At 42.5% G+C, this 24,365-nt stretch overlaps 1 protein-coding gene across 1 annotated transcript; it reads right to left on the reverse strand.

Annotated features, from left to right (window-relative positions):
* Nucleotides 1-67: 67 nt before the first annotated feature.
* LOC110501612 (Golgi pH regulator) lies at nucleotides 68-13,684 on the reverse strand. The gene is given in 6 exon segments (XM_036959587.1): nucleotides 68-1,002; nucleotides 1,164-1,229; nucleotides 1,312-1,401; nucleotides 1,582-1,677; nucleotides 1,988-2,080; nucleotides 13,625-13,684. Coding segments are annotated over 6 exon segments (612 nt in total). The 3' UTR covers nucleotides 68-795.
* Nucleotides 13,685-24,365: the final 10,681 nt, after the last annotated feature.

Genomic DNA, 24,365 nt, shown 5'->3' on the forward strand with positions numbered 1-24,365 from the left:
ATTTTAGCAGATGCCAAATACCGCTCTCACAGAGACAAAGTATCCAGTCCCAGATCTTTCTATAAGTCACTATTCACTTATTCTCTGTTTAACTGGTAAATGTAGTGGCATTGCAGTACTTAAAAGAAAGGGAACGGAGTAACTAATAACCACATAAATTGGTTTATTCTGTAGCTTTCCCACCTGTGTGAAAGCACAGTAGAGTACAGTAGATATTCGCACACATACACCAACAAACAACCCTAGGTACATGTACAGACTGGACACAATGAATGATGCTAGCAAATAGCATCATGGACATTGGGGATACATTTCTTCTTTAATTTTGAGTATTCTGTTTATCAAAAATAGAGTGTACACTTCAGGTAGTGATGGTCTTTACAATCCATTCATACAACAAAGCTAGTGTTTGCAGTGAAGCTGGTCTGTGCTGTATACTATGCAGTTCTCCTGTGGTCAGATTCATTTAAGGCTAGACAGAACCTGTGTCCAACGGCTCAACAGCACGATGACACATCCACATTGTTTTAGTCATTCCACCCCCACGTTCACCCCAACATTAGTCCAGCGTTCCATGGCACCAATTCCCCTCCATTGAATCCCCCCGACACCAATGGTCCACATGGCCAAGCGTCGGCCCTTCCTGATTCAGGAAACACAGGCAAAACGTCTTCTTCTCGCCACCACACAGACGGACCAGAGATTTAAAAAGAGAAAATCTAAATCCCACAGACTCAAAGTTCAGATCTGGACGCCAGCTGAGCTTCCAGGTAAAGGGTCAAGTTCAAAGTGGGGTCAGGGGGTCATGTGCTTCTCGGGAGCCTGTTTGTGGGCGAGGTAGAGGAAAAGGATGCTGGAGAGGGCACGGACGAGAAAGATGACGTCGAACCATCGGTGGTAGAAGTTGAACTGCAACTCGCCCAGCACCTCGGTCACGATAGAGCGATACTCTAGAGGCATGCTCATCCTCATGAGGAGAACGGGCGAGACAAAGTACATCCCCTAAGAGAAACAAGAGAGAGACACGCAGGATGTCAGTTGTCTTTTGCACTAACTTATCTAAAGATTGAATAGACAACTGACCACAAAAAAAGCATTTGAACTGAAATATATGCCCTCTGCTCTTTGTCACAAATCTTGCATATAACAAAACACATACCGACCATGATTTGAGCTAGGACCAGCACTATAACATTGGAGGACTTGCTGCTGGAGATGGCATAGAAGAACTAGAGAGAAACAAGATCAGTGTTAGGATACATCATAACATGCCTCGGTAGACTGACTACTTCCTGTCTGTAGTTGGCTTACCTTGGTGAGTGTGATGAGAAGGCCTCTAATAGAAGTGACGATGATGATGCCCACCAGGATGAAGGAGATGTGCTGAGACCAGATCTTTAACTGCCGAGGAGAGGATATGTAAGGAAAACTGGAGCAACAATAGAACACACCAATACAACTTACTATTTCCATTTGGAATGATCCCATAAAAGTGAAGATTGAGTACAGAAGGACATTTTAATAAAATGACAACCATTAACATTACTTGAGGTGTGTGTGTGCATGAGCAGCAGAACTCACATCAAACTGAATGCCTAGGTAGTTAACAGTGATCTCAATCCCTCTAATCACTGGATCAGTCTTCCCAACACAGTCAAGCACAATGTTAATGGTGGCCTTAGAGGGACAAAAAACAGGGTTACTACAGATATGGTTTTGGGGCCTGATGTGGATATGATAAACTGACTGTATGTGAAGTATAAGGTCATTCTATTTGAAAGCAAAAACAATATGGGTAGAATAACAAATGTTTTAACTTAGACACAATACATGTTACTAAATAGAGATCAAAAGACAGTGAATATTCTCTAAACTGACAGATACCAAACTCAAACTTGATTTTCTCAGGCTGTCAAGCAAGCTAACCAGTGGCTAGTCGGGCCGAGGTGAATCTAGGTCTCAGTCAGACTATGTCTGTAACTCTTACCATAAAGATTTTCTACACACAGTAGATGGAGAAGAAATAACCCAGGAAGTTGAAGTATTTCCCCTGGAATGTCTTGGAGTATTCAATCCGCTCCTACAGTCCAGGAAAGAAAGAGTGAAGAGAGGGACAAAGACACATTATTACAATCAACCAAACGTACATAACAATAGGCTTAACACAAAATACAACACAACACTACACACGCTACCAGTCAAAAGTTTGGACACCTACTCATTCAAGGGTTTTTACGATGCTTTTACGATGTTCTACATTATAGAATAATAGTTAAGACATCAAAACTATGAAATAGCATATATGGAATCATGTAGTAACCAAAAAACGTGTTCAACAAATCAAAATATAATCTATATTTTAGGTTCTTCAAAGTAGCCACCCTTTTCCTTGATGATAGCTTGCATACTCTTGACATTCTCTCAACCAGCTTCACCTGGAATGCTTTTCCAAAAGTCTTGAAGGAGTCCCCACATATGCTGAGCACTTCTTGGCTGTTTTTCCTTCACTCTGCGGTCAACTCATCCCAAACCATCTCAATTGGATTGTGGTTGGGTGATTGTGGAGGCCAGGTCATGTGATGCAGCACTCCATCACTCTCCTTCTTGGTCAAATAGCCCTTCGACAGCCTGGAGATGTTATGGGTCATTGTCCTGTTGAAAAACAAATGATAGTCCCACTAAGCCCAAACCAGATGGGAAGGCATATCTCTGCAGAATGCTGTAGTTGTCATCCTGGTTAAGTGTTCCTTGAATTCTAAATAAAAGTTTCACCAGCAAAGCACCCCGACACCATCACACCTCCTCCATGCTTCACGGTGGGAACCACACGTGCGGAGATCATCCGTCCACCACTCTGCATCTCACAAAGACAAGTGGTTGGAACCAAAAATCTCAAATTTAGACTCACCAAAGGACAGACTTCCACTGGTCTTATGTACATTGCCTGTGTTTCTTGGCCCAAGCAAGTCTCTTATTGGTCTCCTTTAGTAGTGGTTTCTTTGCAGCAATTCGACCATGAAGGCCTGGTTCACACAGTCTCCTCTGAACCGTTGATATTGAGATGTGTCTGTTTTGGGCTGCAATTTATGAAGCTGGTAACTTTAATGAACTTGTCCTCTGCAGCAGAGGTAACTATGGGGCTTCCTTTCCTGCGGCGGTCCTCATGAGAGCCAGTTTCATCATAGCCCTTGATGGTTTTTGCGACTGCACTTCAAGAAACTTTAAAAGTTCTTGAAATTCTCCGGATTGACTGACCTTCATGTCTTAAAGTAATGATGGACTGTCGTTTCTCTTTTCTTATTTGAGCTGTTCATGCCATAATATGGACTTGGTCTTTTACCAAATAGTGCTATCTTCTGTATGCCACCCCTATCTTGTCACAACACAACTGATTGGCTGAAATGCATTTAAAGAAAGAAATTCCACAAATGAACTTTTAACAAGGCACACCTGTTCATTGAAATGCATTCCAGGTGACTACCCCCATGAACACTTTTTGGGTTAATACATGATTCCATATCTGTTATTTCATAGTTACTATTTTCTATATTGTAGAATAATAGTGAAGACATCAAAACTATGAAATCCAAAAAAGTATTAGACAAGTCAAAATATATTTTAGAATCTTCAAAATAGCCATCCTTTGCCTTGATGACAGCTTTGCACACAATTGGCATTATCTCAACCAGCTTCATGAGGTAGTCACCTGGAATGCATATATATATATATATATATATATGTGTGTGTGTGTGTGTGTGGGGGGGGACCTGCATGACTTTATGTGTGACAAAGAACATAATATGGGGGGAAATTCTTCAGGTACTGCATCTTGAACTCCTCTGAATGAATAATATTTACACACATTTTTGGGGCACTCAATTATTTTTAGAATATGGTAACACAGAAAACAGAGTATGCTTTGAACATAAATACTGTTTACTTAAGTACTTAAGTTGAACTCAATGATTTGGGACTCAGTTTTGGTGGCAACAACCCCAAGACTAGATGTGCAACTTGTTTCTGCTTTTCCAAGACTATCCAGTCCGTAGCACTTATGGCAAAGGGAGATCAATATCTTCCGGCAGAACCGTCAGATTCCATCAACAATGTTAAGAAATATTGTACAGCACACCTGTGGGTTGAATTTCTAGCTGCGTGGACCTGACCGGAGAACAATGAGCCCCGCACACAACACAGACCTCAATGCAACAAACTAGTGTGAACCGGATCGAAGCAGAGAGGTGGCCTTTTGGGGTGAAACGTGTTCACCCTTCCCCAAGTTAAGTAGCCTGCACCTCTCTCATTTAATCCGCAGCCATCGACAATCCTCAAATTCTATTTAGCCATTGGATTGAAAGACAAGTCATTGTGAATTACAGCTGTTTTTCTGGCTGAACACTACCAGTGTCTCCCCCACTGGCTTTTGCTCCAAATACTTTGAATACCTTCACTATTGTGAATAGGCATTGTCCTCTAAAAGATCCCCAATAACACTAACCTTGCATCACCTTATCAAATTTGGTTGATTTTACCATTGAGTTGTGTGAATTTATTATGCATTATTGTTTGTTTTTGCTTTGGTATTAGTATTTTGATGTATCAGTCTGATGTATCAGTCACTTTCTGTTTCATGCTGGTTCTCACAACTGGTCTTATAGGCAGTTCCAGGAACAGAATGACAGCAATCCATCTAGCTACAGAAATAAAGTCACGGCCAGTAGACTAGCTAAATATCCTTTTCCAAATGTTTTTTGTCACTGGCCTACACACCCCATAATGTCAAAGTGGAATTGTATTTATTGAAATGTTCACAAATTAATAAAAAATGAAAAGCTGAAATGTCTTGAATCAATAAGCATTCAACCTTATATATTTTAGTGCAAGCCTAAATAAGTTCAGGAGTAAAATGTAGCTTAACAAGTCACATACGTTGCATGGACTAAAGGTATTTAACATGATTTTTGATTGACTACCTCATCTCTGTACCCCACACATACAATTATCCGTAAGGTCCCTCAGTCGAGCAGTGAATTTCAAAAACATAAAGACAGGGAGGTTTTCCAATGCCTCTCAAAGGGCACCTATTGGTAGATGGGTAAAAAAATAAAAAAGCAGACACCGAATATCCCTTTTGTCCTGAAAACAAAGTGTTATGTTTGGGGAAAATACTGAGTAGCACCCCCCATATTTTCAAGCATAGTGGTGGCTGCATCATGATGTGGGTATACTTGTAATAGTTAAGGACTGGGGAGTTTTTCAGGACAAAAAAGAAACAGCTAAGCACAGGCTAACCCCTAGACCAAAACTAGTCTCTGTCTGAAACTGGGAGATGAATTCAACTTTCAGCAGGACGGTAACCAAAAACAGAAGGCCACATCTACACTGGAGTTACTTACCCTGAAGACAGTGAATGTTCCTGAGTGACCAAGTTACAGTTTTGACTTAAATCTACTTGAAAATCTATGGAAAGACCTGAAAATGGTTGTCTTGCAATGATCAATAACCAATGTCAGAGTTTGTAGAATTTTGAAATGAAAAATGGCAAAATGTTGCACAATCCAGGTGTGGAAAGCTCTTAGAGACTTACACAGAAAGAGTCACAGCTGTAATCGCTGCCAAAGGTGCTTCAACAAAGTATTGACTCAGGGGTGTGAATACCCATGAACAAGGCAGATAACCCACTGTTCCTAACCCACTGTTCCTAGACCGTCATTTTAAATAAGAATTGGTTCTTAACTGACTTGCCCAGTTAAATAAAAAGTTTATTTGGACATTTATCCAGAAAAACTTATATCAACAATATCAGCTTTGTTGATACTGACAAGTTGAGCTGAGCCTTGCTGTTGGAAAACCACTAGTGTCCGACTTTCAGCTAGATGCACCTCCCCAGACTTTACTCGTCAACTTTCGTCTACAGTAGGCTTCATTAGGCTATCTGCTCAAACCCACCCATTGATTTCCTTACCATGTAAGACGTCTATGGATACAGTCTGGTCTCATAGTCAGACTAGACATAACATACTAAATGTAAATCCAGGACACTCAAATTAGTATGACATGCTACATTTGGTATGGTTACAGAAGACAGAAGGTTACTTAAGGCAAAAACAAAGGTAGGGAGGTTGGTTGTGTAGCTCGAACATCTCATCACAGACAACTTTAGCACTAGCAACTACTTACTACATTTTAGCTACTGTGCACTGCTTAGCATGTTAGCTAACCCCAACCCTTTAACTTAACTCCTAACCTTAACCCTAGCCTAGCTAATGTTAGCCACCTAGCTAACATTAGCCACAACAAATTGTAATTCATTACATAGAAGTTTTGCAAATTCGTATGAATTGCAAATCATACCATATTGTACATATTGCAATTTGCAGCATACCATACAAATTGTAATTCGTAGCATATCATATGAAATGGATGATGGACATACACAAATTAATACACACATAACATATCAGACAAATGAGTGTCCCGGATTTATCCTTACTATGTTACGTCTATCCCTGAGTCCAGGTTGATGGACAAGGTTTGACAGCAATTCATGCTTTGGTTTAGTTTCACTGGCACTGTTCCCACATGCTAACATTTTAGCATGTGTGGCACAAATCCCATTCAAGTCATGGGACCTATATGAGCATTTTTCACTCATCATGTTCATAGCATCTATAAGTGACTCTGTTCAGCTTCACAATCAATTGTAGATACTTTCGGATGATTTGGACATGACCATGACATGGGTAGCCATACAATAGCATAGACCTACATTCCAAACGTTTTTTATAAATTCCCCCCTATACCATACTTAGTTTGAACCCCGGGAAGTTTGGCGGGAGGGTCTACCTAGAGCTCTACCCTCCACTAAAAGACCTTAAAATCTTCCAAACCTGGATTGAGTTCAGTTCAATTGAACGTTTGCTATGTTGTGGAATGTTTTGTTTCCCAAAACGTTCTTGAACAGACTTTGAGGTACGTTTTCTCAATTTGATGGGTGTTATGGGGTGTCGCTTGAAGCAATGAGTGATGTATTTAACCCAACCCCTGCCCATTTTTCAACTGGTTGTTTAGTACAGTACCATTTCCGTTTCATTTAATGTTCTATTATGTTTTTTCGTACTGAACATAGCCCAGGTTTGCCACTGTACTATTATGATGGGAAACAGACAAGTGTTCAATGGCTACAAACAATTATTATTTCAATGATTTAGAGCAGGGGGGTCAAACATTCCATGGAGTACCTAGAAAACCAGGTGAAGGGAGTTCCTTACTAATCTGTGACCTTAATTCATCAATCAAGTACAGGGAAGGGGCAAAAACCCGCAGGCACTCGGCCCTCCATGGAATGACTTTGACACCAGGGGTGTATTCATTATGCCGATTCTGTTGCAAAACTTTTCTTCACGAATTCGTCTAATAGAAACTCTTGCAACTCTTTGGACTAATAATTACACCTGTAATTTAGAGTAAAGATTAGCACACATGATTTGCAATAGTTTATAAAAAATATGGTTAGGCCTAATGATAATGACTACAATAAGATCGATAGCCTATATGCATAATGATATGCACAAGGAGGGCGGTAGTTGCTAGGTTGGGCCTCTTCTGACTGGGCTTCAAACAAATGCTTCCAAAATAGAGTACCACAGTATGAGTCATAATACCCACAAAACCTAGCTGTCAAATAGGAAAGTGGTTCCAATCGTTTTTCCACTGTTCATTTTTCCCAAAGGGGATTTTAGACTTAAAATAAGGGCTATGTTTTGTGTAGGCTTACCCTGCGGTATGGTTTTGATAACTGTGTAAATCTCTCTAGGACAAGGTGACTATCAATATATTTGCCTGTATTTACCATACAAAAATGAAATGCTAATTAGCTGCTAATGTGGCTATCATAAAGAACTACAAATGCCATGGTGATCTGGACGAGACTATCAACTGTTAGCTAAATGTAGTATTGAATACATTTGCTAAATTTCTTTAAATGGTTTATTCTGTGAACTGTCTTGTGCAAGTTTTTAATTGGCACAATACCTGTTAGCAAAGGTGACAGCTAGATATGATATGCAGGAGCTTGCAGGGATAGTTTGGCATGATCTCTACTTTGATACCTAATTAACATTTTCGAATGTCAGAGTAAACAGAGCCCAATATATTGATAAAAGTCACCTTGTCCGAGAGATTTACATGGTTATCAAAACATCATGCCAGGATAAGCCTACACGAAACACTGCCCTTATTTTAAGTGTTTTGAAAAATCCACTATGGGAAAAATGATTGGAACCATTGTCCTGTTTGACTGCTAGGTTTTATGGGTATTATGACACCTCCACTGTGGGGCTCTATGATCATGGAATAAAGCCCATAAATGTATGGATTATGTGAGCAGTGCTAACAATATTCAGGTAATTATTACAAACATGTTCTGACATAAATTAATATTATTTGTGTATGTCGGTGCTTCGGTGATGTATGACAGGCTTCATACGTTTTTCACTTTAATATGTCATAGAGAGAGCAATACAAGCTAGCAGACACATATGGCAGGAACTTGCAAAACATTAAACCACTGGGGGCTGTATGTCAGTCAGAATGGACTTGGATGTAATAAATGATGCTTATCTGCAGAGATCACGGTTGTGTTCAGGTCATAGAGCCTACTCAATAGATCAACACACCTCCAACCACAACCTAACCATCTCCTCTGACCCACGCTGGCAATGGCCTTCAGCCCTATACTGTGTAGGGTTCTAACTTTAGTAACCACATCCTTGTACACAGGAAGTAGTGGCACGAGTATGCAATTTATGCTCTAGAGGCTCTGCAATTGGAGACTGTGTTGCTCTCTGTAGCCATGGCATTAGAGAAACCATTTTGTGGTTCAGCGATGTCGTTTTATGTAAAATAGAAAAACCCATGGTAGCACTGAGGTGTGAGAGAAGAGCGAGCGAGAGATACAAGGGAAAGAGGGATACCTAGTCAGTTAGTGCATCGTCAAACAGTCCTACCTGACACAGATTTCATAGGATCAGCTTCTGGGACAAATGAAGCCCCATCATATCATCGTCTTCCTCACTCTCCAGCTTCTCTCCATAGGTAAGAAACATTTATTGATTGTCTTACGATGACCTATTTACTTTAAATTTCCACTAACATAAACATCTCCTCCTTCCTCCCTACAGAGGTCCCAGAGGTGTTGGCTGTGGCTGAGACAAGGACAGCCTTTGAGGGTCAGTCCATCATTTTGACCTTACCTAGTGAGCAGATTGAACCTCAAAGTCGGGTTGAATGGAGATATAGCCTACCTGGAAAAAATAAGCTGCTGTCTATAGTACAATTTTTCAAAGATGGTGACCACAAGACAACCATCTTTAACAACCGGATGCAGATCCAGAATAATGGATCTCTGAGTATCCAGGGTCTCAGTTGGGGAGATTCAGGGGATTACACCTGCAGTGTGGTCTCCACAGGCAGAACCATCCAGACACACATTGTTAGATTGAATGTGCGGGTGGACAGGGAATCACACCCAACTGTCAGTGTCATCTCCGGTAAGAGCAGTTTATTTGTATTTTCTGAGGCTATTTTTAGCTTAGAGTTATTTGCAGGAACAGACAGAAGCTCAGAATCTGAGTCCTAATTTCCTTCAGACCCCAATCTTCAGTGTTATCTGGATGCTGTCTACCCCTTGAGCACTTTATAAATGATTTAAGTTCAAAGGCTTTATTGCCAATTTAGGGTAAAACATTTAATTTCTTTGTGTTTGAGATTATACAAAAAATACTGGGTGGTTTGGTTGACCCAACTGCTGTGTTGCAGGCATTGGGTCACTTAGTTAGGTAATTTGCATTAAAGATGTGACCCAGTGTGTCAGATCAGAAGACTGGAGGCATAGTTTAGTAGGGGTGTGGCTTTTTATTCACCCATGAGAGTAAATGTCATTCATTAATGTTCATCTATTCTGTTCTATAGTTATCAAACATTAGCATTTTTGTAGCTTCAATGAGCCTTACAGAAGTGTATGAATTCCCCTAAAAGCCTATGTAAATCTCACTGTTGGGATACAATAAGGTAGTATGTTTATTACATATTCTAATGAGGTAATCTTACTATTCTAGATGAATGTGGAAAATGCACACAAAATAAGGGGAAATTTGTATGTAAACTTTACATGATGAACAGGCATGACATGGGTGGCCAATATGATCTACCTGAAAGCCAAACTCCTAACTAGCCACACATCCTGAAAATAACCTAAGGATTACTCTAAAAAGAGCCAGCTGCTAAGCCAACCCACTATGAGAGTTAAAAAATACCCAATTGATTGTTAAATTAACCCATGTTTGGGTAATCCCAACAACCCAACTGTCTGGGTCAAAATTTACCAGTGTGTGTTCTGTCCAATATTTACCCAGCGCTGGGTTACCAAATAATCAAAATGTAGTTGATTTTAACCCAGCATGTTTTAGTGGCCTGGATATTTATTCTTAGATTTTCAGATTCACAGAACATGACTGCAACCAACACTTCATCTAGCACCCCAGATGTGTCAGTTGGTGGGGATACAGGGGTAGCACTGTGGATTGTCATCACAGCGGGTGGATGCTCAGCAGTGTTTCTTACTAGTGTGCTGGCTGTGGTTGCATTTCAATGGAGAAAGAGGCAAAGATACAGCACAGGTAAACTATTTTGACAATCTTTTTGGGGAGAAAATTGAATCTCAATTTACAATGTAATTTTAAGTTATGTATGTTGCATAATGATTACATCCTAGAGCTTCACACAACCTTGTAACCTGACCAAAAAAAAAACTCTGGACCCTAGAATTGAATGTATTTAATGTACAGTGACTTGCGAAAGTATTCGGCCCCATTGAACTTTGCGACCTTTTGCCACATTTCAGGCTTCAAACATAAAGATATAAAACTTGATTTTTTTGTGAAGAATCAACAACAAGTGGGACACAATCATGAAGTGGAACGACATTTATTGGATATTTCAAACTTTTTTAACAAATCAAAAACTGAAAAATTGGGCGGGCAAAATTATTCAGCCCCCTTAAGTTAATACTTTGTAGCGCCACCTTTTGCTGCGATTACAGCTGTAAGTCGCTTGGGGTATGTCTCTATCAGTTTTGCACATCGAGAGACTGACATTTTGTCCCATTCCTCCTTGCAAAACAGCTCGAGCTCAGTGAGGTTGGATGGAGAGCATTTGTGAACAGCAGTTTTCAGTTCTTTCCACAGATTCTCGATTGGATTCAGGTCTGGACTTTGACTTGGCCATTCTAACACCTGGATATGTTTATTTTTGAACCATTCCATTGTAGATTTTGCTTTATGTTTTGGATCATTGCCTTCTTGGAAGACAAATCTCCGTCCCAGTCTCAGGTCTTTTGCAGACTCCATCAGGTTTTCTTCCAGAATGGTCCTGTATTTGGCTCCATCCATCTTCCCATCAATTTTAACCATCTTCCCTGTCCCTGCTGAAGAAAAGCAGGCCCAAACCATGATGCTGCCACCACCATGTTTGACAGTGGGGATAGTGTGTTCAGCTGTGTTGCTTTTACGCCAAACATAACGTTTTGCATTTTTGCCAAAAAGTTCAATTTTGGTTTCATCTGACCAGAGCACCTTCTTCCACATGTTTGGTGTGTCTCCCAGGTGGCTTGTGGCAAATTTTAAACAACACTTTTTATGGATATCTTTAAGAAATGTCTTTCTTCTTGCCACTCTTCCATAAAGGCCAGATTTGTGCAATATACGACTGATTGTTGTCCTATGGACAGAGTCTCCCACCTCAGCTGTAGATCTCTGCAGTTCATCCAGAGTGATCACGGGCCTCCTAGCTGCATCTCTGATCAGTCTTCTCTTTGTATGAGCTGAAAGTTTAGAGGGACGGCTAGGTCTTGGTAGATTTGCAGTGGTCTGATACTCCTTCCATTTCAATATTATCGCTTGCACAGTGCTCCTTGGGATGTTTAAAGCTTGGGAAATCTTTTTGTATCCAAATCCGGCTTTAAACTTCTTCACAACAGTATCTCGGACCTGCCTGGTGTGTTCCTTGTTCTTCATGATGCTCTCTGCGCTTTTAACGGACCTCTGAGACTATCACAGTGCAGGTGCATTTATACGGAGACTTGATTACACACAGGTGGATTGTATTTATCATCATTAGTCATTTATGTCAACATTGAATCATTCAGAGATCCTCACTGAACTTCTGGAGAGAGTTTGCTGCACTGAAAGTAAAGGGGCTGAATAAGTTTGCACGCCCAATTTTTCAGTTTTTGATTTGTTAAAAAAGTTTGAAATATCCAATAAATGTCGTTCCACTTCATGATTGTGTCCCACTTGTTGTTGATTCTTCACAAAAAATACAGTTTTATATCTTTATGTTTGAAGCCTGAAATGTGGCAAAAGGTCGCAAAGTTCAAGGGGGCCGAATAGTTTCGCATGGCACTGTAATGTAACTGATTTGGAGTGAGAGTAACTGATCTGATGTGAGATGATCCCTTCCACAGATGAACCAGTCTACAGTAACACCGCCTACATCAGACACCGGCTCCGTCATGCCAGGGACGCCTGCCAATCATGTTAACACTCCGGGAGTTACCAGAGCAATGACAGGTTCTAGCGCAGGAAGGGGGATGATAGGAGAAATGTCTTGAGGGAGAAGGATGAGAGGGAAAGGAGAGAAAAATATGTAGAGAAAATAAGAGAGGGATGCAATTCCAGCTTGATGGTGGAGAGCAAGACCAGGTGATAGGGTGAGATCGGAGATGCATGAGAGGAACTTAATTAAATGTCAAGTTTCAATAAACAATTGAACTGAACTGCAACGTCTTCTTAGTGTCTCATCAATATGCCTCAGTGTGTAGAATGCAGCTAGGTGAAGTGAACATCTGCGCTCGCATACTCCCTTAAAATAACTTGGCTTGAAAAACTAGAAAGAAGAGTCAATATTACTGTTTGTCCGTCTTGAGACGCTGTAGCCAAATCAGCAAGTACAATTCCTCAAAATAGTCTGAAATAATCTAAGATAACTCAAGAAATCTGTAATTAATTTTGATGTTTGCAGAGGTCTTAGTCACACCCTTTTACATCTAAGATGTTTTGTGTAGTATATTTCAAGTGAAAAAAATTAGCATGAACATGGTCGTCTCTCATTGAATGACAACAAACACTTCATTGAAGGATCCCTACTGTTGACCAATCCCCAATGAAGGGGCGTAGACTTCAGCTACCTAACTCTGAACGCTGGCGAACACCAAAACAAACAAAGGCACTTTTTTCATAACATGACCATCAACCCGGAAGCACTCGCTTCTGTCATGATGAAGTGCTTTGAGAGGCTAATTAATACTACCATATCACCTCCACCTTACCTGACAACCTAGATGCACTACAATACTGCCCCAACAGATCCACGGCCAACGCAATTCTGATTGCACTGCACACTGCTCTATCCCACCTGGACAAGAGAAATACAGTACCTATGTAAGAATGCTGTTCATCGGCTACAGCTCAGCCTTCAAAATCATAGTGCCCTCCTAGCTCATCACTAAGCTCAGGGCCCCAGGTTTGAACCCCTCCCTGTGCAACTGGGTCCTGGACTTCCTTACGGGCTGACCCCAACTGGTGATGGTCGGCAATAACCCTTCCACCACGCTGATCCTCAACATGGGTGCCCAACAGGGGTGTGTGCTAAATCCCCTCCTGTACTCCTTGTTCACTCATGATGGCGTGGCCACGCACGCCCCCATCTTCATCGACGGGCCGCAGTGGAGAGGGTCAAAAGCTTCAAGTTCCTCGGTGTGCACATCACTGACTACCTGAAATGGTCCCTTCACACAGACAGTGTGGCGAAGGAGGTTGAAGAAATTTGTCTTGGCCCCTGAGAATCTCAAAAAATTCTACAGATGCACCATTGAGAGCATGCTGTCAGGCTGTATTATGGCCTGGTACAGTAATTGTATCATCCGCAACCTCCGGGCTCTCCAGAGTGTGGTGCTGTCAGCCCAATACATCCTCGGGGGCACACTGCCTGCCCTCCAGGACATCTACAGCACCCAGTGACACAGAAAGGCCCAAGAGATCAAGACGTCAGCCACCCGAGCTATGGCCTGTTCACCATTAACCGGCCTTTGCCCAGTACCCTGCCTTGAACCTTAGTCACTGTTATTACTTGGCTACCACCCGATACTCTACCCTGCACTTTAGAGACTGCTTTGCCCTATGTAAACTCGTCAAAAAAAGAAACATCCTCTCACTGTCAACTGCGTTTATTTTCAGCAAACTTAACGTGTAAATAATTGTATGAACATAAGATTCAACAACTGAGACACAAAGTGAACAAGTGCCATAGACATGTGACTAACAGAAATTGAATAATGTGTCCCTGAACAAAAGGTGGGTCAAAATCAAAAGTAACAGTATCTGGTGTGGCCACCAGCTACATTAAGTACTGCAGTGCATCTCCTCCTCATGGACAGATTTGCCAGTTCTTGCTGTGAGATGTTACCCCACTCTTCCAACAAGGCACCTGCAAGTTCCTGGACATTTCTGGGGGGAATGGCCCTAGCCCTCCCCCTCCAATCCAACAGGTCCCAGACATGCTCAATGGGATTGAGATCCAGGCTCTTCGCTGGCCATGGCAGAACACTGACATTCCTGTCTTGCAGGAAATCACTCTATAAATGACCCTATAAATGTGGAGGAGTGGTCCGATAGCCCCTCCCCTACTATTAATATAACATAAGCATAATCAATTATTATAATACATCAAACATTTGGTGCAGCCCCTATCATGACCCCAATTTGACCCCATCATTCCCCCATTTCCCCCTACACCTTCCATCATATTATTCTCCTCTGAAATCAAACAGATTTGGCAATCCTCCGGATCCATTTGAATTCAGGGATGGCCTGCTAAAGGTAGAAACAACTCCTGAGGTTCCTGGAATGCTGGTGGGGGTGGGGCGTGTCTGTCTATACTCCCATTTCCTCCTGAGTTCTGGGAAGAACCACACGAGTTGAATAAACAATGGGATTATGAGAAACCAGAACAGCACCAGCACGAGTTGTATGCTTCCACCAACACCATTACTCCAGCATGTTCAAGAGCAGTTACAGTCAGTCATGTTCTTACAAATATAAACTGTAGACAAAATCATGAAAACCTCCTACAAGTATAGGAGTAAACAATGAAAAAAGTCAACATAACTTCCCCCATTACATTTCCAAATTTAGCATTAAACCAGTCACCAATTTTGTCAAAAACAGATTTTTCAGATTTTGAACATCTAATGAGAGTTCGCTAAACCCTCGGATCATTAAATTCATATGAGCTTGTAGAGAGTAGGTAAAATTGTTTACCCACTTTCCCAGGACAGCCACACCCCAGGAGGGTATGACGAGCATACCAGAAATCTCTCGGGTGTAGGACATGACCATAGGCTTCCTGATTGTCTGGGATGAGTCGTTTGGCATGCTTCAGTTCCCCAGAGTTGGTTTTACCTGTCTCATTGGAAAGAATTCTTAACATGTACATTTCTGTTCTCCCCAAATAACAGCATCCCCCTCATCCCGGAGGTAAAGTGAGATACCCCTTATCGCTGCATACCCACATCCATCCAAAAGGTGCTGTCATGCCTTCCTCTATCCTGGAAAGGTTTACACCTGTCGCTGTAAGTCACATTAAAATCCCCTTTAGTATAGTTTATCCTATCACTATACTCGTCTCTCAGTTGACCCATATGTACACAATCTACCTACTTCCCTTTACCACATTAGGTACATTTGCTCCCTTCTTCTGACATCCCCAAATGTTCAATAGTTTTTTAGCCAAGTACTTTATTATACAGAAAGCAACAGCAAAACACAGTAGTCCTACCAGAAGTGGAACAATCATGGCAGACAGGAACATCATTACCTTACCCATCACGTTTCCAAATACACCATTAAACCAGTGTCCAATTTGGTCAAAGATGGTTTTGTTGTCACGCCCTGACCGTAGAGAATGTTTTAGGTCTCTATTTTCGATTGGTCAGGTTGTGATTTGGGTGGGCAGTCTATGTTCTATGATTTTCTATTTCTATGTGTTTGGCCGGGTGTGGTTCTCAGTCAGAGGCAGCTGTCTCTCGTTGTCTCTGATTGAGAAACATACTTAGGTACCCTTTTCCCCCACCTGTTTTGTGGGAAGTTGTCTTTGTTCAGGGCACATAGCCCAAAGCTTCACGGTTTGTTTTTTTGTTCTTTGTTCTGTCGGGGTCATTTTTGAATAAAGAAAAAATTTACGCTTACCATGCTGCACTTTGGTCCAGTCCTTCAGCCAGCCGTGACAGTTGTCAGCTTTTCCCAGAGTACAACTTAATTTAGCCAGGTCATCAATAATAGTGTTGTCAGAGGAGTCAGTAAGCAACATCACACAGTAATCCTCATCGTCTATTCCAAGGGCCCTGCAACCAATATATACTTGAGTGCCATTTTGTCTCTGGTCACTACTGCCTTCTATTTCTGCACATTTCGTGACAACTGGGTAAAACCCTGTACAGTCATATTAGTAAGGGCCTGCATGGAGTATGTCAAATTGTTAATCCCCTTACCCTTACTACAACTCCTGCACCTGGAAAGATTACTAGGGCTGCCATCTCTACCTGAGACGGCACGTGTCCATAAGCCTCATTAATTTGAGCCACTGCTCTTTTAGCTCTGCCATTCGATCTGAAACTAATTTGCAAAGAACTGTTCAGCAGCTCAGAAGCAGGTAACGATGCTGCTGTCAGTTCAGTTTTCTCCAGATAACATCCTTTCCATCCCATGGGGAGGGAAATGTAGCCATTACACCCACAGATCCAGAGGTGTCCCCATGCATTTGCCTATGTTTGACATATTTACCCTCAATATAAATTGTTTCCAAACAAGTACATAAAAATTATTGGTATCTGTTTTTAGGCCTGTGTAAGACAGGCAATTAGTGGTGTTTCCTACATCCACATTCCCTGAGTTGCAGATACATAACTCTTCAGGTTCTGTGGCTGAACCCTCTGTTGGTTCTTATGGCCTTTGGTCTCAGCCCTCTGGTTGTGGTCTTCCCCTTTTTCTCCTCCGGCCCTTCTCATCAGTGGATCTCAGCCTCTTTCCACCTCTGTGTCCTCCAAGCAGGATGGTTGCCAACATGGGAGAAGCCTGGAATGGGAGAGGTGGTGCCATCCGGACCTCTTGGATTGGTTCTGCTGCTTTCCTAGTGTGAGAGTGGAGAACACTTACAACAGAAGCTAGTTCCTTCATTTACTCAAAATGGTCACACTATGTTTTAGTTATGTCTATCTGTCGGTCAGTCATAGGTCTCACCCCTGGGGTGTTCATTGGTCGTCTTATTAACATTTCATAAGGTGTACAGCCAATACCTTTGTTAAGGCTGCTGCAGATTTTCATAAGGACAAGAGGTAATCCCTCTACCCATGTCATTCCTGTGGAATGGCTTAGTTTGGCAAGGGAGCCTTTCGGGGTCTGATTAGCCCTCTCAGTAACTCCCGTTACGCCGCGGTTGATAGATTGACACAAACTTCTGGTCAACACCCATCATTTTGGCCACTTGGATAACCACATCTCCTATGACATGGGTCCCATTGTCTGCAGACAAACCTAAGGCACTCCGAACCTGAGTATACTTTCCCTAACTAGCAATTTTGCAACTGTTCGGCAATAACAGTTGGTAGTGGGATGGTTCCACCCACCTGGTAAACCTGTCAATTATCACCAGGCAGTATCTCTTTCTTTCTTTTCGCTCTACCATGTCTATGAAATCCGTAGCAATCCATGAGCCAATCTGCAAATATTAAAGATCATGGTTGATGGTAAACAGGGCATGCCAGACAAAAGATGTAGCCATAAGCCAGACCTAGGACAGAGAGCACACCCTCTCTCCCTCCACACTTTGAGTGATTGAGAATATCAGCCTGCTGCTGTTTCTCAAGATCAGTAGTTTCAGATGACACAAACGACTATAAATAGAATGCATGTGTGTGACAACAGGAAGCAGCCAATCTGGCTGTCTCATCAGCTATGATGTTACCAATTCTAGCATAATCACACCAACACGTGTGTGCCTCAACCTCAACAATGTGTTAGGTTTTCAAATAGCTTCAATCAACTCTTCAACATAAGGTCTCTTTTTAATAGGTGTGCCTGTGGTATTAGTAAACCCTCTTGCTTTCCAAATCCCAGTAGCATATGCTAAATCTGAGTAGAAAGTAAGGGCCTTCCCTTCCCCCAATTCACAAGCTGTGGTCAGAGCTAATAAATCTGCCTGTTGCGCTGATAAATGGTCTGGTAGGGGCCGTATAACCTCAATCACCCTCCACATCTACCACAGCTAATCCTACATGTTTCTTCCCTGTGCTTTGATCTATATAAGCAGAACCATCAACGAACAGCACCATGTCAGAGTCAAGCAGAGGTTCATCATACAAGTCTTTGTCCAGTACACATTCCTAGGCTGTCCCGATGTCCCTGTTATTGTTACTGATGATTTGCTCAGAGAAGTCCAAACAACTTGTCCAGGTTTGCCTAAACAGGAACAGTGAGCTCTAATGTCTGTTAGAAATGGTAGGTCATATCCATTAACATTAAGAGTAACCATTGGCTCTTCTCTTCCATCATTGAATCCATACTAGGGACACTGGAGCAGGGGAGTCGGGCGCCTTCTTTGTTGATTCTGAGGGAAATATGAGCTGTTGGTGTTCTGATTTCCCATTGGCCATGGTTGTCCTCTATCATTAACTTGTCCTCCTTGTCCATAGGTAGCCCCTGGGGGCATTTCCAGCTCCGGGTGAGTGGAACTACGGCTGAGTTTCCTCTTCCTCTGCCAGACCCAAAGTATCCTCTGCCCCTGTTGTAACCTCTTCCATTTCCCCCACAACTGCCTACAGGTCCAGCATTGAGTGTTGTTCCATTCACGAAGGGCTCTGGCGGGCCCACCTCCTCTCCCAGTCCATGTTTGTGGGTCACCATAATGTTGAGTGGTGAAAAGCACATACCTTGCAGGCTGGGATTGTGGTGAGCCTGTAGAAACAACTTTAGCAGCGAGTAATATCACCACTTCCTTTCTCGATCTGTGCAAGCTGGGCCTTCTCCAGTGCAGTGTCTAGTCGTCCTCATGTCACACTCTTCAATCTCCCTCGGGTATTGTCTTTACCATATCCGTGGCTTGTCTGACCTCCTCTTTTAGCTTTTTACTTTCATCCACATCATCTGTGTCCATTGTCTCTTAAAATCTTATCAGCAATTAGCACTTGCAGATCTTCTATCAACTTCCTCTTTTCATAATGTATACAACTTATCATTTTCCAGTCTTCTTTCTTCTCTTTCTTTCTTCCCTTTCTCTCAGGTCTCTGAATAGGTCACCCATGGATGGTGACACATTGTACTTTTCTTTTACTTCTTTAGTAGTTAGTTTGTTTTCTACAGGCTTCTATGTCTAGGGTCTTCCACTCCTTTTTGTGGATTGAACTGTGCCTCCTTTTTCTTCCAGCATCATCATTCCCATCACAGTTTCTCATACAAGGGCACTTCTCTTCATCTCCTTATCCATTCTTCCTGTCTGAATTATCTCCTTGACTAAATCCAACCTAGTCTTGTTGAATGAACCAGCCATTGGATATCTATGTTCTCCTGCCATCTCTGTCCAGACATGCCATTTCTTAAAAGTGAATGTAAATTCCACAGCAGGAAACTTATTTTGCATATATTCAATAGGCGTGACAGGCTTCATTGCGCCTATCTCCTCATTATGGTTTGACTGTGCGATGGTGCTCCGGCTTTTTATTTAGTCTGCGTGTAATGTATTTAGCAATTTCTATAGGGTAATCCTAAAGTGGGTGTAATATGTATGAATATACCTATATAAATTATTCTCTATCTCCTTTCAGTGTGGTTTAAACAACAGTGGGTGACACTGAAATCCTAATTCTACTCTCACTTACTCCAGGCTATAGTAAATGGTTCTACGAAACTCAAATATATTTCACACACGAGCCTCACATAGACAACTACATGCTAGACTTCAATTCCTAATATTATCTTAAGGGTGTAGATTAAAAGTAATACACTGCTCAAAAAAATAAAGGGAACACTTAAACAACACAATGTAACTCCAAGTCAATCACACTTCTGTGAAATCAAACTGTCCACTTAGGAAGCAACACTGATTGACAATACATTTCACATGCTGTTGTGCAAATGGAATAGACAACAGGTGGAAATTATAGGCAATTAGCAAGACACCCCCAATAAAGGAATGGTTCTGCAGGTGGGGACCACAGACCACTTCTCAGTTCCTATGCTTCCTGGCTGATGTTTTGGTCACTTTTGAATGCTGGCGGTGCTTTCACTCTAGTGGTAGCATGAGACGGAGTCTACAACCCACACAAGTGGCTCAGGTATGGCACATCAATGCGATGGCACATCCAGGATGGCACATCAATGCGAGCTGTGGCAAGAAGGTTTGCTGTGTCTGTCAGCGTAGTGTCCAGAGCATGGAGGCGCTACCAGGAGACAGGCCAGTACATCAGGAGACGTGGAGGAGGCCGTAGGAGGGCAACAACCCAGCAGCAGGACCGCTACCTCCGCCTTTGTGCAAGGAGGAGCAGGAGGAGCACTGCCAGAGCCCTGCAAAATGACCTCCAGCAGGCCACAAATGTGCATGTGTCTGCTCAAACGGTCAGAAACAGACTCCATGAGGGTGGTATGAGGGCCCGACATCCACAGTTGGGGGTTGTGCTTACAGCCCAACACCGTGCAGGACGTTTTTCATTTGCCGGAGAATACCAAGATTGGCAAATTCGCCACTGGCGCCCTGTGCTCTTCACAGATGAAAGCAGGTTCACACTGAGCACATGTGACAGACGTAACAGTCTGGAGACGCCGTGGAGAACGTTCTGCTGCCTGCAACATCCTTCAGCATGACCGGTTTGGTGGTGGGTCAGTCATGGTGTGGGGTGGCATTTCTTTGGGGGGCCGCACAGCCCTCCATGTGCTCGCCAGAGGTAGCCTGACTGCCATTAGGTACTGAGATGAGATCCTCAGACCCCTTGTGAGACCATATGCTGGTGCAGTTGGCCCTGGGTTCCTCCTAATGCAAGACAATGCTAGACCTCATGTGGCTGGAGTGTGTCAGCAGTTCCTGCAAGAGGAAGGCATTGATGCTATGGACTGGCCCGCCCGTTCCCCAGACCTGAATCCAATTGAGCACATCTGTTACATCATGTCTCGCTCCATCCACCAACGCCACGTTGTACCACAGACTGTCCAGGAGTTGGCGGATGCTTTAGTCCAGGTTTGGGAGGAGATCCCTCAGGAGACCATCCGCCACCTCATCAGGAGCATGCCCAGGCATTGTAGGGACGTCATACAAGCGTTAGCTTGGTTTTATTTGACAGTCAGCCGTGTAATGATACTGGTGTAGGTGCCCTATGTTAGCCTTTCCTACCTATTATCTAACCTGTAATAATATCAATAGTGGCTGTTGTATCAGTTGTATCTCTATTTCCTCCACTGTCTTCTCATGTGTCCATAAAACACAACCTCCTCTTCACCAATTCCACTTAAAAGGCTCCTTAACTATCATTCAACAAGTAATTATAGGTCGTATTTCAACTAATACAAAATATTTTGAGGTTATTACTAGTTCCTCAGGGTGTAGGGTAATATACGTCTTATAGGTATTATCTTTATCAAACTCGTCTTTTCTTATACAATGACAGAACTCCTTCCTGCCGTCCTCACTTCCAAAAATCATTTTCTTATACTATTCCAATTGAATGCCTTTATCTATATACTGTTCCTCGTCCTCCTCCTTATCAAAAATCCACTTAACGGCTCTCAGTCCTCAGACCAAATAAACAAATCGAGAATTGGTTATCTCCTCACCCACTGCGCATTTCACTCACACCAAACACATAAGGACAAACAACATATTATTCCCATCTTCCAGGTGCCCCATAGGCCTGTTTCAGAACTTTCACGCTAGATAAAGCTTCTGATCCCTAACTACTCTTGAGTACCCTTGAAGTTACCCCAGCACCCCCAACAAGCTAGAAGGCGAGCTACTCTTCTTAATACATATAACATATAATACACATTGACATACAACAATTACCACACATTCATTGACTTATACATGCACATTTTAGGTTCCTTTGCTTTTACAATTACAAGAGGGAGGCAGCGCTTTTACATACCAGCGAAACACTGAACACACAATTCTTATAAATTACGGACTTCAATATAACAGTTGACTGCTTACATTATAATTTGGTGATCAGAGAAGGGGGTTCAGGTTCCGTCCAGTAGCGTTGCACTCACTCCCTCCTGGCAAGCTCGCCAAATGTTTTTTTAGTTTTTCTGTGCTCTGTTTTAATTACTTAACAAATAAGGAACACTTAAAATGTGCACTTATAAATCATAACAATTTTTATCAAAATACAGCTGTAGACAGAAGTCAAAGATCAAACATCACACATACAACTGATGTCTCTCCTGAGTTCTGCAAAATAGGAAAAGTCCCAAGTTGCTTTTATCATGCTTGCAGTCAAACCCCTGTGATGTGACTGCCTACATCATTACCTTCTACTCATGAGACCAAGCCCATGCATCCACAGCTATACAAACATAATTTCAGTGTTATCTAAAGGCTTAGCAGTAAATGTCCACTCCTCAAGTTGATTTATAGTGGTATGTCTAAGTAACTTTTCTCCCAGACCGTTTCTTTATAAGAGGCGGAGACTAGAAAAGAACTGTGAAACAATTTTAAATCTTATAATGTGTATATACAGTGGGGAGAACAAGTATTTGATACACTGCCAATTTTGCAGGTTTGCCTACTTACAAAGCATGTAGAGGTCTGTCATTTTTTATCTTAGGTACACTTCAACTGTGAGAGAAGGAATCTAAAACAAAAATCCAGAAAATCACATTGTATGATTTTTAAGTAATTCATTTGCATTTTATTGCATGACATAAGTATTTGATACATCAGAAAAGCAGAACTTAGTATTTGGTACAGAAACCTTTATTTGGGGGGCTAGGGTCAGTTTGTTATATCTGGAGTACTTCTCCTGTCCTATTCGGTGTCCTGTGTGAATTTAAGTGTGCTCTCTCTAATTCTCTCTTTCTCTCTTTCTTTCTCTCTCTCGGAGGACCTGAGCCCTAGGACCATGCCTCAGGACTACCTGACATGATGACTCCTTGCTGTCCCCAGTCCACCTGGCCGTGCTGCTGCTCCAGTTCCAACTGTTCTGCCTTATTATTATTGGACCATGCTGGTCATTTAAGAACATTTGAACATCTTGGCCATGTTCTGTTATAATCTCCACCCGGCACAGCCAGAAGAGGACTGGCCACCCCACATAGCCTGGTTCCTCTCTAGGTTTCTTCCTGGGTTTTGGCCTTTCCAGGGAGTTTTTCCTAGCCACCGTGCTTCTACACCTGCATTGCTTGCTGTTTGGGGTTTTACGCTGGGTTTCTGTACAGCACTTTGAGATATCAGCTGATGTACGAAGGGCTATATAAATACATTTGATTTGATTTGATTTGCAATTACAGAGATCAGACGTTTCCTGTAGTTCTTGACCAGGTTTGCACACACTGCAGCAGGGATTTTGGCCCACTGCTCCATACAGACCTTCCTGCAGATCCTTCAGGTTTTGGGGCTGTCGCTGGGCAATACGGACTTTCAGCTCCCTCCAAAGATTTTCTATTGGTTTCAGGTCTGGAGACTCTCCAGGACCTTGAGATGCTTCTTACGGAGCCACTCCTTAGTTGCCCTGGCTGTGTGTTTAGGGTCGTTGTCATGCTGGAGGACCCAGCCACGACCCATCTTCAATGCTCTTACTGAGGGAAGAAGGTTGTTGGCCAAGATCTTGCGATACATGGCCCCATCCATCCTCCCCTCAATACGGCGCAGTCGTCCTGTCCCCTTTGCAGAAAAGTATCCCCAAAGAATGATGTTTCCACCTCCATGCTTCACGGTTGGGATGGTGTTCTTGGTGTTGTACTCATCCTTCTTCTTCCTCCAAACATGGCGAGTGGAGTTTAGACCAAAAAGCTCTATTTTTGTCTCATCAGACCACATGACCTTCTCCCATTCCTCCTCTGGATCATCCAGATGGTCATTGGCAAACTTCAGACGGGCCTGGACATGCGCTGGCTTGAGCAGGGGGACCTTGCGTGCGCTGCAGGATTTTAATCCATGGCGGCGTAATGTGTTACTAATGGTTTCCTTTGAGACTGTGGTCCCAGCTCTATTCAGGTCATTGACCAGGTCCTGCCGTGTAGTTCTGGGCTGATCCCTCACCTTCCTCA

Source organism: Oncorhynchus mykiss, chromosome 22, assembly GCF_013265735.2.
Source record: "Oncorhynchus mykiss isolate Arlee chromosome 22, USDA_OmykA_1.1, whole genome shotgun sequence".
NCBI lineage: Eukaryota > Metazoa > Chordata > Actinopteri > Salmoniformes > Salmonidae > Oncorhynchus > Oncorhynchus mykiss.